The sequence below is a fragment of the Ostrea edulis genome, chromosome 3 (assembly GCF_947568905.1).
Source record: "Ostrea edulis chromosome 3, xbOstEdul1.1, whole genome shotgun sequence".
Taxonomy (NCBI): Eukaryota; Metazoa; Mollusca; class Bivalvia; order Ostreida; family Ostreidae; genus Ostrea; species Ostrea edulis.
Window position 1 is genome coordinate 19,568,312 of NC_079166.1, and position 16,855 is coordinate 19,585,166.

Below are 16,855 nucleotides of genomic sequence, written 5' to 3' on the forward strand. Positions count from 1 at the left end.
CTCACGGTGGATGTGATATGTCGACAGGGGTCAGGTGCCTAGAAGGAGTAAACATCCCCTATTGACCGGTCACACCCACCGTGAGAATTTTAATCGGAGTAATCCATAGTCAAAATCAGTATATACAATGAATAGCTTAACCTTTGGTATGAAACACTTCTAGAGCATTCGGAGCTGTTTGGTTGTTATATTTTTAATGAATTTTTAAATTTTGCAAATACTGGTGAAGGGCTGTAGAATTTAGGCCCATGCTTGGCGCTTATGGCCTTTGAAGATGGCGGAATCTTTATCTTGCAATACCTGCTATTACAGGGTACCTTTGTTTTTGCGGTGTATTTGCGACTTCGTCTCCCTAATGCACTTCTGCATGATTGTCTGATCGTTCGGCAGTAACATGTGTATATATGAAAAGGGTTTATGAATGACAAATCATTAATTGTTAAATTATTTATACATTTAATTGTAATTTTTCTTTTCGATTGGTTTTAAGTATTGACAGAGTTATAATTAATTGTTTTACTACATATTCGATTTTTAGGTAGAACATTGTTACAATAGATGTGTATTTCTTGAGACAAGGCATTTGTTTGGGTACCATCATTACATTGCTGCCGTGCGGGGGCATCGGTGTTTCACAAACACGCCTTGTTTAAAAAAAAGTACGCCAGTCTCTCACTCCTTCTACCATTATGAATTAATGTCATCGAAATTTTACATGAATTTTTCAACTTTCTTTAGTTTATTTCATTGGTGAATTTATACCCAAATAGGCGGATTTATGAGTGTTAAGGCATGTGTGCTTTGCATAGAGGATATTTATACTCAAAATTTTGTTAAATTAGGTTCGTGATTGAAATTCTGTTTAAAATCATGTTTATTAGTTTGTGAAAATTTGATGGAAAATGTTTTCTTCTGCCGCAGGTATCTGGAATTTTCTCGACTTACACCATCTATCTCTAGGTCCCTGTCTCAAGTCCTGCCTCTTCACTATTAAGGAGGAAATACCATGCATCTTCTTCGTCCCATCAATACCCCCCCCCCCACACACACACACATCCACACACCTACACCCACCCACGAACCCACACACCCACATCTCTTCACATTTCTGTCCCTCCTATCCATTCCGGCATTCTTGCACTGTGGTCGTTTTTTCACGACGATTTGAAAGCTTGCAGATCACTTTGGCACCGCGCTGATGACCCTGGCGAGCCATGACGCAGTGAATAACAGAAACCTACAGAAACCCGCTACCGCGAAATCATGTTTTTCTTCTGCTGAAATTTATAAAACACGTACACTCCGAAGCTGATACGAAAACTCAATTCTAATTCAAAAATATCTACATGTATCTCTAAACTATAAAAATATCTTCTAAAATAATGCCTATATCATTACATTTCATACTTCTTCGCATTTGTGAATTTGATATTCTTTTTTAATGGTGCCAGAATTGAATTTCTTTCATTTACAAATATTAAAATGATATGCAATTACAGACGTTAATGGCAGCATTTCAAGACTCGCATGCAACATACAATGAAAACAAAAATATTTTCCGTAAACATAATTATCAATTTAATCAATTTATTAAACAAACATGGGGATAGATGGGGTGGAGATGTCTATAAATTTAAAAATTCAAATAAAGTTCCTTTGACTCAAACTTCAGTGACTTGTATAAAATTTTGTAATAAAAAAAGAATCATTTTCTTACTATACAATGCTTTCATATTCGTATATTGCCGTCTCGTGGCGTTAGTCGTCATGATTTGAAATCTGTGAAGTTCACTTTTCATAAAAATTTCCATCGTAATAAAGAGATTAAATATCCTCTTAATTATGTATTTTCGCTTTCATTTTATCCCTTTACATAGCCAACCACTAAACATCCCAAAGATAAATGTGTTAGTAGATTTATACAACCACTAAACAAAGAGAAATGTGTTAGAATATTTATACAACCACTAAACAAAGATAAGTCTGTTAGTATATTTATACAACCAGTAAACGAAGAGAATTGTTTTAATATATTTGTATAATAAGTCTTTCAAACTGAATACTCACCTTGAATAATTGCTGTATACTCATTCAAAATCGTAATCAAATAATGATTCATTTTTTACATTTACTACAAATAAAAACTGGATGCATGGGTTGATTTGTACTTTTTTTTACTTATTCTGGTTGTAATTAGTACAAATCTTAAATTCCTAGATATTAGGAACTTGTATATTTTTATGATGTTAAAAAACTCTGATACATTGCCCCTCCCTATCCTACTCTATACAAAGTTTCCTTCACTATATTGAACATAATTGAGAAATCGTGTACAAAATTTGAATTTCATACGGTAAAATTCATTCATTATATTGATATAAACATAACATGCATTTTTATACCAGTACTTTCTAAAGGAATGCATTATTTTTACACACTGGTCCGTTTTTCTTTCACACTTTCTTCTTCTTCAAACTCCTCTTTTATTTTATGTAGTAATCAATTGATCTTTATGAATATGATAGGTGGTGTCCTGTAGATGTGCAATAGGGTTTTTGGAATTTTCAATTTTACCCTGTGGGCCAAACAAGGGTTAAAAAAAATCTGATGATTTTTCTAAACAAACCTGCTTCTCAGAACTCCTCTTAAAATTTACGCAGTCGCCAAATAATCTCTTGGAAGATAATTGGTCGTGCCCTGCATATATGTTATAAGGTTTTTCTCCAACACCTGGTTCCCAAAACTCTGCTAGCGTTTTATGAAGTAGCAAAAATCATCTTTTGAAAGATGATTTGTGGTGTCCTGTGGATATGCAGTAAGTGTTTTGTAATTTTAATCCTCATCCTGGAGGCCGAATGGAATCGAGTCGAAAAATTACATCTTTTCTGGAATAAACTTTGGTTCACAGAACTTCTCTTACAATTTACGAATAAGCCAAATCATCTTATGGAAGGTAGTTAATGGTGTCCTATAGATATGCAATAAGGTTTCAGAATTTTTATATTTACCCTGGAGACTATTAGGAAATTCAACATTTTTCTATATAAAATCCTGGTTCCCAGAACTCTTCTTGCATTTTATACAGTACCTAAATCATCTTTGGGAAGACGATTGGTAATGTCCTGTAGATGGTAGTCGGACGTTTCGGCCCAAAAGTTGGACACTTTGGCCCAGACGTTTCGGCCCAAAAAAATTGGACACTTCGGCCCAAGACATTTCGGCCCTCATTTTTTTTGTATGAGACACTTCGGCCCATATTTTTCATTTTGCTAACATCACCCATATTATTGCGTTTCCACAACATTATAGTAAATTGACATTTCGGCCCGAAGTGTCTCAAAAATTTGAGCCGAAGAGTCCAATGGTTTGGGCCGAAATATCATTGGGCCGAGGTGTCAATGGGTCGAAATGTCTTTGGGCCGAAATGTCTGACATTCCTGTAGATGTGCAATACGTTTTTGTCACCTTAAGGAGCAAATGGAATGGAGAAACGACGTACGAAAACATTGTGCTTAATGCATTTTGTCCTGTGCAACAAGAAAATATTCTAAGGGTTGGAATATCAACCATTTTAAAGATATTTGAATAATAAAAAAAATGATGGGGGTTGGGATGACCCGCAGGCACTTGCTCATCAGAATACTCATTGCATCTTGATATGTACAGAAGGATTATATTTGGTTTTGGGCCGGGTCAAGACCTCAACTGTTTCGAATATATTTCAACAATTCTGAAATGGGGTTTTGGATTACCTCGAGGTACTTCTACAACACAATACTCAATGCATCTTAATATATGCAGTAAGATTATATATAATCGGGTTTGTTTTGTTTTCATTTAGAAGAGTTATTTTTTATTCATGTGTCAATTCGATATATACCAGTGAACTTGAAATAAAATACACAACACAGTCTTCCATATCTGCTTTATATTTAGTTATTTCAATGAACACAGATGTTAAATCAAACTAACAACTCAACCTTATGACAATTGGAATGACTTCGGCTTCTCCATCATCAACGGTCTATAGTTGTATAGTACATAATGTAATATTCCAACATCATGTTCCATATCCTTTTCGTCTCTCATTGATTCAATACACAAGATCTTGTTCTGCTCATCGTCAGTTTTTAGATCGAGGCAGGCTACTTGCAAATAAGTTATGTTACAGGGGCTTCAATAAACCGTTATAACGATCTAATTTACCAACACAACCTGTCGTTGGGTTAAATGCTGTCTGACCGTTCTCTGCACATTCATTTTACTACGGATTACTCGGTTTACCATATCCAGATATTGGGCTCACGGTGGGTGTGACATATCGACGGGGGTCAGGAGGAGTAAACATACACTGTTGACCAATCACACCCGTCTTAAGCCCTATAATCAAAGTAATCCATAGTCAAAATCAGTATACCATTGGTATGAATCATTCGGAGTTGTTTTGTTATATTTATTACTCATACGGGGATGTCACAAATGCTGGCGAAGGGCTGTAGAAATTAGGCCTATGTTTGGTGCTTATGGTCTTTGAGCATGGAGGGATCTTTATCTTGCTTTACCTGCTATTACAGGGGACTTCCGTCTTTGCGGTCTATTCCGAAGGACATCTCCCATTTAGTCACCTATGATGATGACAAGCTAGGGGTACTGAGAACCTATCCTAACCCATATCCCCACGGGAACAGACAACATCACACACACACACACACACACACACACACACACACACACATATACATATATATATATATATATATATTGATCACACTGGTCTTTAGCTGTTTTGTAAAGTAACACACTTTATACAACATTTCTGCACAATTATCTTTAAGAACACTCACACGAATACGCCATTTATTTTAAGTTTTCGATTACATACAACATACATGTAGGGATATTCAAGGTCTTGAACACGGTGGCTCAGTCATAAATATCATGGTAAACAGTGGTAAGATTATTGCATTTTTATCATTTTTTCGTTGAAAACAAATATCACTGTGTTCAGCATAACTTAACGAAACTCAATATTTGCTTACAATAGCAGAGTGTTTTCCTTCTCGTAATGTTTTTGTCTCCATAAATTAAGAAAATTTGAAGACGATGACATTTAATGGAAAGAACAAGGACACTGCACTAATTCTACAGTATGTAGATACTATAAATATGATAAGTGTGTTATATCATGGAAATACTCTAAACCCTCTACCACTTAAATACTCAATGGCAGAAGGTGAATACTCAATAACTTAATTGATTTGAAATCCAGAAAATGAAGTTCGACCGAAATGATCGTTACTATACATTGAACCTTGTCCATTCCATGGAGAGACAATCTGTATTTTGTCTCCCGCTTTGGTATTTAACACAACAAAACCAGTAGAGGCATCAGCATCATATTGTCTCTCAGTATCAGCGATAACCGAACCCTTTTCTACTCCATTCTGCGTTAAAACACCATTCATTTCTCCATATTGTTTTCCAGATGAACCAGCAATATGTGTTCCTGCTGCAGTCAGAGTCCAAGTAAACGCATACAAACCGGACGCTGGAGCTGTGAATATTCCGGTTGTTTCATCATATCCTTGGCCAAGGTTCGTCTCCACGGAATCGAAGATGAAGGTTTGTCCCTTTTTCAGAGACTTAAAATGGTTCGAATAATACGCGTAAAAGGCAATCAAAGTTCTCTCGTCTGAAATTGACAAGAAAATTGTTTTTGCAAAAAGAATGTGCGATAAAATGCGTATATTATCAAAGCTGTAATATTTTGAATGATTATGCTATTAAATACAAATATTTTGATATTTTGACGCTCCATATATCATTAAGAATTAGTAACATAAGGTACATTCTAAACCTTTTCTATATTTTAGAATTCCCAAATTATTAAACTGACATGCATGACTACTCAGGAAATAAACTGTCATATTTTGCTGTTATCATACGGACGAATAACAGTATTAAAATGACGGTAAATAACTAAATTTCTAACTTACTTTCTCTCACGACTTTCGAAGACATGTTCGCAATTTCCTGTCTGAGATTTACATTCTCTGCCTCCAGACGATATACGTCGTTTTTCAGAGTTTGAACATCATCCATAACTTGCATAATATTTTGCACAAGCTGTACTCTTTGAGAGAAGAAATCTTTCAGGTACCCCATATTGTGGTTGTTCTTCTGTTGGCCAGACACCAGTTGCGCGTTTCCGTGCATGACAAGGGTTACAACAAAGACGGAGACGAAGCAAGCACAGAAAACCATGGTGTTGTTTACTGCACAACAACTTCTGTACTACGTGAAAAACTCGCTCCATCCTTTTATATGAATTATGGTTCTTGTATTGTGCGTAGTTCTTATCATTTCCAAGGGTGTACAAACTTAACACTTAAGAACACAAGAGGTGACCTGACCTAATTATGTAGAAATTGTTCTGAAATCTAATATTTTTATAATTATTTCTAAGTGTGTAATAAACAACACACTTAAACAGTCAAAATGAAGTGACCTGGTATATCGATAGTATTGGGCAGAGAAAAACATCTTAATTCATAGTCATTGCTTTTTAACTGAGAAAAACTGAAATGCATAGTTTTATCTCATGAAGTAAAGATATTGAAAAAAGGTTGATACAACATCTTCTTTCAGAACTTATTTACCTGCCCAACGTGCAATACAGGAAAATGGGGGGGGGGGTGAAATATATTACTGTTGAATATAAACCGGAAGTAGTCCACATGCTGTAAGTGAACAGAGTTTTCTACTCTTAACACCAGAATGTTTAAAATGTTATGTGGCTGACGTATAATGATAAATGGCGGGAAAATAATGATGGAAGTATAGAATGTGCTTCAAGTAGCTAAATTTTTTTCAACAACAAAAATTATTCCGTATGAATATATATATCAAAGTAATTCCGTTGTTTTGGTTTTTCTCTCCTGAATTTAATATCTAGCTAATTCAGTTAACATTGGTTCAATGGATTTATACATTAATTTGTCCTGGGACATAGGCTTGTTATGGAGTATTTCTTAACCTTTATTTCTTCTAATCAAAAATGAACTCGTATATAGTGTTTAGCATGCGATGCTCGTTTACAAATAAAAACTAAAATTACTCATAATAATATATCTTTTCTTATCATTTTCTAATCGATAACATATTTGTTTATATGGTGCTCATAATTTGAAAAAAGCTCTCTTGTTTTAAATCTTAGCTTTTAAATATAGGATTATGCCTTATTTCAAACAAACCGAGGTAAACATCCTTTACAATGTATTCATGTGCGTGATGACTTAGGGAATGTGAACAAAATGAAACTCTTAAGAAGGATACTTTAAATGCATTACTGTACGTAAAAGGACGCATGACGTGAGTGTGGTGCTATCTTTGCTATGAAAATGGAAGATAACGGGCAGTGACCAATTTCATATACCCTTAAATAATACAGAATAAATTGCAGGGCAAATGCGGACCCCTGGACACGCTTGAAGTGGGATGATATTTTGTGTATAGCTGATACTATATTGCTGTTATATTCGGTTAACTAGGATGTGTGAAATGATAGATTTAATGAGAGAAAAAACATATGACGTGTGTGATGTTATCTTTGCTATGAAAATTGAAGATAACAAAGAGTGACCAATTTCATAAATCTCATGAATAATGTAGAATTAGTACCATGGCAAACACTAGCTGCAATAATGTAAAACTTATACGGTACCAATTTGAAGGGGGGGATCTCCCGAAATCGTCAGAATAAAAAAATATCGGAGAGGACTACATCATTGCAGAGAAATACGGACCCCTTGACACGCCAAATGTGGGATCAAATTTTGTGCATAGCCGATGCTATGTTGCTGTTAATTCGGGTTTCTGGGATGTATCAAATGATAAATTTAAATAATTGGAAAATTATCAAACAAATAATAACATAAAAACTAAGCAAAATTCCTTTTAAATTATTTTTGTTGTTATTTTTACTTTTGTACAATGGCTTTATAAAGAGTATAGAAATATCGGAATTTACACTGTCACGTGAAGCAAGCACAAAATTATCAAACTCAACAAAAGAGATCAATGTGAACTAAATAGGAACGAACATCGCTTTAGAAGTCATAATCAAAATAATAGAAAATTTAAAATTACAGCAAGTGTTTAAGGTAAGTAACGGATAGATTGTTTGATTCATTGATTGTATAATGTTTAACGTCCCTCTCAAGAATATTTCACTTATATGTAGAGACGACTCCATTGCCGGTGAAGGACTGTTAAATTTAGGCCTATGTTCAGCGTTTACGGCCTTTGAGCAGGGAGGGATCTTTATCGTTCCACACCTCAATTTTTGTGGTCTCATCCGACGGACCGCGCCATTTAATCGCCTCTTACGAAAAGCAAGGGGTAATAAGGATCTATTCTAACCCGGATCCCCACGAAATCGGATAGATTGGACTGCATTGTATTTGTAAAAAATAACTTGATATAGAGTACAAATAAAATAATGCTCTTATCCAGGGTCAACAATATATCACATTGCTATCCTACATTGACATCCTGCATCAATATTTTTTTTTAAAAACCGGTTTTTTTTGTATAAAAAGTCCGGACAGTCAGAAAGTGCATTTGAATAAGATTTGCGACGGAATTGACATGAGAGCGAATAATAATTTGACAATAAGGAATCATGAACATCGGGCGTTAATTTGTTAAATCTTCTTCAAAAACATGTCGGCGTTAAGCATTCCAATTCATACCCTCCTATATTTTCAAAAAAGGAAATGTTTCTGTTAAATTTTACATTCTACTTTCATTTCCGTCGGAATTCCCAACCATTGAAATAGACGTACTATATCTATCAAGATTCATGCGCGCATTGTTCAGAACTACAGCGCTTTCATGAGGAAATCTCCTATTTTACAAATTGTAAATATATCAAAGACATAAACATTGGAAATGTAGACATCAATGTATGCGTTCAGTGTTTTCTGCATCTCATTTGAAACAGAAATATTGAAATCCATGTAGCATCAGACTTCTGTCGATAAAAGTTTGACCCGTTGTCCTTGCCTGACAAAATTGTCATTTATTGACTGCAGTGTGGTATGAAAAGAATCCCGTTGTATTAATGAAAATGATCACAGCGATCTACTAATATCGCATATTTGCTGTCGTGCGTGTTTCATACCAATGTCTAGATCGTTCTTACATGAAAGGTGAAGATAACAAACAGTGATCAATCTCGTAACTCGTATAAGCAATACAAAATAGATAGTTGGGCAAACACGGACCCCTGGACACACCAGAGATGGAATCAGGTGCCTAGGAAGAGTAAGCATCCCCTACATACTGCATGATTGACAGTACGGATTACTTCGTTTACCTGATCATGATATGGGGATCACGGCGGGTGTAGCCGGTCAACAGATGATGTTTACTACTAGGCATCTGATTCCACATATAGCATGCCCAGGGCTCCGTGTTTTTTCTACTCGTAATTTTATTGTTTATAGAATACATACACCATACTACATACAACTCATAGAATTTTTTGAGATTGATCAATATAAACTACCTTCCCCTTTTTCATGATAACACGACATTCTCGTACCATATCAATGGATTTCAGACTCATATCATGAACAATGTATTTTAAAATAGAAATTAAACAACGTCTAAAACATTCATGCATATTTTATTGAATCATCAATGTTTCAGAAGAGTATCATGCTATGCGATATCCCGCAAATGAAGTTCTTCCGTTATAAGATGTACTGTAAAACGCACCCTGGCCTGTACGGGGAGCAACGATCTGTATCCGGTCCCCCCTTTTAACATGCAAAATAACGAAACCCGTGGAAGCGGCATCATCATATTTCTTTTCAGTATCTGCATATATAGACCCCTTCGCTACTCCATTCTGAACTATTACACCTGCCGTTTCACCATATTGACCGGACGAACCAGCTAAATGAACTCCTGCTGCGTGTATGGTCCACGAGAATGCAAACACACCAGAAGATGGGGCGGTGAATATTCCAGTGCGTCTGTTATATCCTTTTCCGATGTTGGTCTCAACGGCATCAAATACAAAAGTTCTTCTCGCTGAAAGAGCCCTAAAGTTTTGTGAAATATAGGCGTAGAAAGCGACTGCAGGTGCCGTTTGTTCCGAGCATTGTAGTGTTCGCAAAGCACCTGTTAAGAATAACATAATTAACATACTATATATTCTATATCTATAAATCTACATCTATGATTAGGACTAAAATCAAAATGGAGATGAACAGTCATTTGTTTATTTCTCGTGACTTGGAGAATTTATAAATAAAACCACATTCATGGTTAATGAAATTTCCATAATGAATTATAATCTTGTAACATTTGTTTGATTGAAAGGCTGATTTTATTTCATTCTTTTAGTCATGAAATAGTTTATGAGAAGAGACACTGATTTCTAAAAATTTTATGCTCTTAACCACAATATCCATTCGATTCTTGTGATAGAGAAATAGCTCAGAAGGTTGAGTGATTACGTTGAGTACTGCAGGTAACCTTGGGTTCTTATGCTATGGAGGAAAGGTCAAACCATCACATTTGTCCATGAGAATTTCTTGGATGGGGTTAAGGGGGAGAATTTTCCGAATATATTTGTACATTTTCATTTTTCACCATATCAGAGTCATATTCAAGTACATACTTAAATTTTTCATTTTCGATTTTTTTATGAACTTTCATGCAAGATAGATATCATAATTATTTGTCATGTGAAACAAAGATTGAAAGATCAGTTTAATCAAGATTGGGTATCTAAATGTAACGAATCTTTTAAAGGTATAGTATAACTTACAGACGTTTTACAAATCTTACTTTTAAATGTCAAGAACATATATTGTCAAATATTTCAATACATAAACAACGTATATTAACCAGGTTTAGAACTACATATAATAAATTACCCATAGAAACGGGAAAGTGGCTAGATATAGATCGAAATCAAAGAAAATGTAATGTTTACAGTTCTGATATTTGAGATAAGATGCATTATATTCTTATGTGTCCTGCTTTAAATGATATTAGGCGACATTATATACCAGAAATATTTCATTCTAGACCTAATGTTATAAAATTTCAAAATCTACTTGCAACCAAATTTAAAATTGTGTAAATACATATAATTAATTACCGAGAGAGTAAACCCTCCGGGTTAAATGTAGATATACATTATCAAGATTGTGATATATACATGTATGTGATATAAGTACTTTGTTACTAGCTTGAAAATACGGATGTATATTTCATTGCTGTTGTAAAATTTAGAAATTCATTACTAAATTAAGGATTATCTCCCTCATGCATAGCTCTTATCCTTAGACGAATTTGACTCCACTTTTTTGGCTCTCTGTTATTCCCTAAGATAGCTCTAAAAGTTGATTGTTATTTCGGATTTCAAATATTTCGATTGAGCATCACTAAAGAGACATTATTTGTCGAAATGCGCATCTGGTGCATCAAAATTGGTACCGTATAAGTTTGACATTATGACCCCTGGGTCGAGGCCTATGCTGGTGGACTGTTAGTCCCTGAGGGTCTCTACAGCCCAGTAGCTAAGTACTTCGTTACTAGCTTGAAAATACGGATGTATATTTAATTGCTGTTGTAAAATTTAGAAATTCGTTACAAAATTAAGGATTATCTCCCTCACTCATAGCTTTTATCCTTAGACGAATTTGGCTCCACTTTGTTTTGGCACTCTGTATTTCCCTAAAATAGCTCTAAAATTTTATTGTTATTTTGGATTTCAAACATCTCGATTGAGCATCACTGAAGAGACATTATCTGTGGAAATGCGCATCTGGTGCATCAAAATTGGTACCGTATAAGTTTTACACATATTTATATTAATTACTTGTGCATGTGTGGATATTGTTTTTGAATGCTTGTTTAATATGTTCTCTATGTCGTGTTAACAGCGAATGAGAAAAATAAAACTTTGTAAACATGGTAAAGCTAATCAAAGCATACATTTTATCACATACTTAAAAAACGTAATATCAGGTTATACCCAGGTTAAAACTGTTACCTGGATATGGATTGTTCAGACGTCAATAATTTGGCATTTCATAAAAAAGTGAGAAAAAAACGAGCATTGATCAACCCCATAATTCCTATAAAGAATGCAAAATTAAGAGTAGGGGAAAAGTGTTGACCTGTCAAGAGGGGATGCTTGCTCCTCCTAGACACCTGATCTCACCTCTGTTATGTCAAGGGGTCCATGTTTGCCCTACTCTTAATTTTTAATTCTTTATAGGATTGATGATATTGATCACCGTTATCAACACTTTTACAAATGACATAGTAAGGTATAGAGATTGTGCACTGTACCTGTGGTTTGTGAAATACAAGTACACAGAAGTATAACAACGACTGATGGCGTCAGACTCCACATAACGTCCGCTATAGCTGGTTGGGTCAGCTGTATTGATGGATCAACTGCACGCAGACGGCATTTTATACAGAGGTAGAATTACCAGCAAACAAGTCATTAAAGTAGTATGTGGGTGGTGTCACTATGGTGACAGGTGGCAGATCCACGATACACGACTTTAATCCATATTCATACTGTTCTATATTGACTGATTACATGTCCAATATTTGTAAATGGGATGGCTAAATGAAATTCACTGCTCTTTTACTTTCAGTGTTTGGTCAACGACAAAAAGAGCAACCAAAAAAAAAAAAAAAAAATTAAAAAAATTGTAAGATTGTATGTAGAAAGTATACTGGTTTTTGATTCAATGCATTAAATTATATAGTTGGAAGTGCATTGTTGTTTCTTCCTAATAAGAAATTTTGGAACACATGTGTCTCATCATATTTTAAAATTCTAGTCTTTCTTGGAGTCAATAAATACTGTTGTCATCAAATTTGTCCGATCTTAAGGTCTTTGGAAATGATATGTTTACACTGTACAATCTCATTCTTCTAAATTAATGCCAGTTTTCTCTCGATTCTACAACTTTCATTTTTTCAGTGTTTGATATAATACACGTACGAAATATAGTGGCTTGGTCAAAGACGATATTGTATGTTAGTTCGTTTGTGGTTCAATATTGGATTAATCCTCTTTGAATAGTTTAGGACTTACAATGAAAATGGAACTTAGTTCAATTTGTAATTTTCTTATTCCCGTACTTACAGGACTATTTTCTCTGTCACATTAATCATCCGGAATATTAAGGTTGGGAACTGTAATGTAGTTTTTAAAAAAAATAAAAAATTATGAGTATCATCTTTCTCTGCCACAGCTGGCATTACACCCTGTGTTTGTAAACAGACCTCGTTTAAACCCATGTCATATCACTAGCAGTTCCTACACACGGAGAGCATGGGAAATGTTAACTTTCAACTAGTAGATTAAAATGAACCTGGTTGGTGTTAAAAGGGTTTAGAAAAACAGAGCCATACTTCTAGAAATGAAAATATTGAGTGTATGATTTCATCTTAAATTTGATTTGATAATTTGATAATTTACTTCCAGGGTTTATGATATTTGCGTGATCTCACAGAGAGGCAAAATATACAAGAAATACGAAATGACTAGTGGCAATATAATACACAATAGATGTTTAGTAAAATCATAGGATTAAGGCAATCCAACGTTTACCGAGACGTGATAAGACTTTCAAATTTAGACAGGTTTACCTTTTAAAATGTTTTGTACATTCTGTTTAAAACATAGACATAAAATTGGTATTTATATTTATATTCTTACTTCTTTATTTTTATGCCTGATGCGTATAGTATATTTCGATGATGATTTGTAACAAATATTTGTGGACAGTGGATGCATACTCCTCCTAGGCACCCGATCCCGCCTCTGATATAGCCAGGGGCCTGTGCTAGGACTGCTCTATATTTTGTATTCCTTATAGGATCTTATACGTAATCCACCAACATGTTCTTGTTCTTCATCTTCTTTCAACTATAGTCCAGCTGGACATGTCATTACTGGTGATGTTGATATAGTTGAAAATGAGGACCTCAAATCACTTATTCTTAAAGGTCCTAAATACAGAGAACCTCGGTCTTTTAATTGACGACAGAACTTCATCTCTATTATGAGTTCTGTCGAAGATTATACCAGACGATGGGCTAAATATGAAAAAGAAAAACTTGATAGATTGTCAGAATGGGTTAAAAGCATAAGAGGGATATTAAAATCCCGCATTAGACACATGAAAACAAAAATACGTACCATCTATCCTTCTGTGTTTAGTAAACCAGAAGTGATAAAAGAATTAGATAGGTTACATGAGGAATATGTTTTGGTTCCAGCTGACAAAGCTAGTAACAACATTGTCTTTGTTTGTAAGGCTCATTATTACAACTGTATTTTAAACGAACTTGGCATTAATTCCACTTTTGGTAATCATACTTATACTCCAACTGCCCTTTCAAAAGACGAAATTCTTCTAAACCATGCTTCAGTTTTAGACACATTTAATATTCCAGTCAATGGGTCGAATGAATATGAGTTACCGTACCTATACTGGATTCCTAAACTACATAAAAACTCTTACAAACAAGGATACATTGCTGGATCCAGTAAGTGGTCTACCAAGCTCTATCTTTGCTCCTCACGAAAATGTTAACAGCTGTGAAGGAGAAACTTCAAACTTACTGTGCGCCTACATATGCCAGAAGTGGTGTTAATCAAATGTGGATTCTAAAAAATTCTAAAGAACTTTTAGTAAACTTGAAATCACAGAATTTTTCCCAAATCAATAGCATTAAAACCTATGACTTTTCAACACTATACACGACCATTACTCACGATAAATTAAAGACTAGACTTTTTGACATCATCGACAGTTGCTTCTTCAACAAAAACGGAAATATTCATATCTAGTGATCAGTCATTCAAAAACTTACTTTGTTAAACACCACTCCGATTCCACGCACAAGTACTCTGAAGTTGAAATAAAAAATATGCTAGAGTTCCTCATTGACAATATCTTTGTTGTCTTTGGTGATCAGGTCTTCCAACAGTGTGTTGGAATTCCCATGGGCACGAATTGTGCTCCTTTGTTAGCTGACCTGTTTTTATATTCATATGAAGCAGAATTTATTCAAAAACTTCTACGTGAGAAGAAAAAATCTCTCGCTGTGACCTTCAATTCGACCTTTAGATATATCGATGACGTTTTGTCTGTTAACAATGATAGCTTTCATTCATATGTCGATTTGATATATCCCTGTGAGCTCGAAATAAAAGACACCACAGAGTCGTCCACTTCTGCTTCATACTTAGATATTTTATTGAAAGTAGACATTAACGGCAAACTGACAACTCAACTGTATGACAAACGGGATGATTTCAGCTTCTCCATCGTCAACTTCCCATATTTGTGTAGCAATATTCCATTATCACCTGCATATGGTGTTTATATATCTCAACTGATTCGATATGCAAGAGCTTGTTCTGGGTATAGTCAGTTTTTAAATCGAGGTAAGCTACTGACAAACAAGTTGATGGTACAAGGATTTCAACAGTCTCGATTGAAGTCAGCTTTTCGCAAAGTCTATGGTCGTTATAACGATCTAGTTCGTCAATACAACCTCGCATTGGGTCAAATGCTGTCTGGCGTGTTTCATACCGATTGTTAAGCCGTTCTTGGCACACTGATTTTGACTGCGGTTAACTCCGTTTACCTGATCAGGATATGGGGTTCACGGCGGGTGTGACCGGTCAACAGGGGATGCTTACTCCCCCTAGGCACCTGATCCCACCTCTGGTGTGTCCAGGGGTCCGTGTTTGCCCAACTATCTATTTTGTATTGCTTGTAGGAGTTATGAGATTGATCACTGTTCGTTATCTTCACCTTGCATTGATCACTGTTCATTTTTTTCACCTTTCATTTAAGAATTGAACAGCACTTTTGAGCTGTTCATGGTCAATATGAACGGATTTGGATTTGAGGCAAATTATGTGAATCGCGCTAGCTTTCTATTTTGTATTCTTTATAGGAGTTATAAGATTGATCACTGTTCGTTATCTTCACCTTTTCATGTAAAGAACGGTCTAACTATATATATATATATATATATATATATATATATATTTCACTTTCTTTGGATACCCACTTTCGCCCCTACCCGGGGTTGAACTCACGACCTGAGGAACCAAATCCCATAGCAGCATGTAACCATGCGCTAGACCTCTCGACCATCTAGGGAGGTAAAAAAAACTTGCTTTCGATGACGATGGAATTCTATATATATATATATATATATATATATATATATATATATATATATATTCACTCCAACACCACGCAAAAAAAATGTAGAAGAAATAACAAATGACACGGACGCGTTTTGTAGAAAATTACGGTTGGCTGAATGTTTCCTAGATTTTGAAAAACAAGACGACTCTGTTGTAGCGAACAGAAGCAACTTTATGCCTCCTCGTGATAAAACTTGAAAAAAATTTCACTGAACACGGAGATAAACTTACTGCCAAGGAAAAATCATACCTTCTATGTTTTAATGCTAAAACCAGTAACCTTTATGGCCTACCAAAAATACATAAAAGACAAATCATAAAACAAGAATGCAAAAATTCTAAATCCACGTATATAAGTATTGAATGCCCAGAAGATCTAACAATTAGACCCAATGTCGCAGGACCTACCTGCGAAACTCACAGGATTAGTTATCTCTTGGATTTACTACATAAACCTTACATTACAAATGTTCAGAGTTATATTAGAGACACCGTAGATTTTCTTAATTCCCTTCCAGAAGAAATTAATTCAGAATCTCTTTTAGTATCATTCGATGTCACAAACCTCTATTC

The 16,855-nt window shown here is 34.9% G+C and overlaps 2 protein-coding genes across 2 annotated transcripts; both read right to left on the reverse strand.

The window, feature by feature from the left end:
- Window positions 1-4,840: 4,840 nt before the first annotated feature.
- On the reverse strand, window positions 4,841-6,314 carry LOC125673892 (complement C1q tumor necrosis factor-related protein 3-like). The gene is made up of 2 exons (XM_048910822.2): window positions 5,997-6,314; window positions 4,841-5,692 (listed from the first exon to the last, which is right to left on the reverse strand). The coding sequence occupies exons 1-2, from the start codon at window positions 6,262-6,264 to the stop codon at window positions 5,250-5,252; spliced, it is 711 nt and encodes a 236-aa protein (XP_048766779.2). The 5' UTR covers window positions 6,265-6,314; the 3' UTR covers window positions 4,841-5,249.
- A 3,358-nt stretch (window positions 6,315-9,672) lies between these two features.
- LOC125673887 (collagen alpha-1(X) chain-like) lies at window positions 9,673-12,534 on the reverse strand. Its single transcript, XM_048910816.1, has 2 exons — window positions 12,379-12,534; window positions 9,673-10,191 (listed from the first exon to the last, which is right to left on the reverse strand). Exons 1-2 carry the CDS (start codon window positions 12,440-12,442, stop codon window positions 9,722-9,724), a joined length of 534 nt encoding a protein of 177 aa, XP_048766773.1. The 5' UTR covers window positions 12,443-12,534; the 3' UTR covers window positions 9,673-9,721.
- Window positions 12,535-16,855: the final 4,321 nt, after the last annotated feature.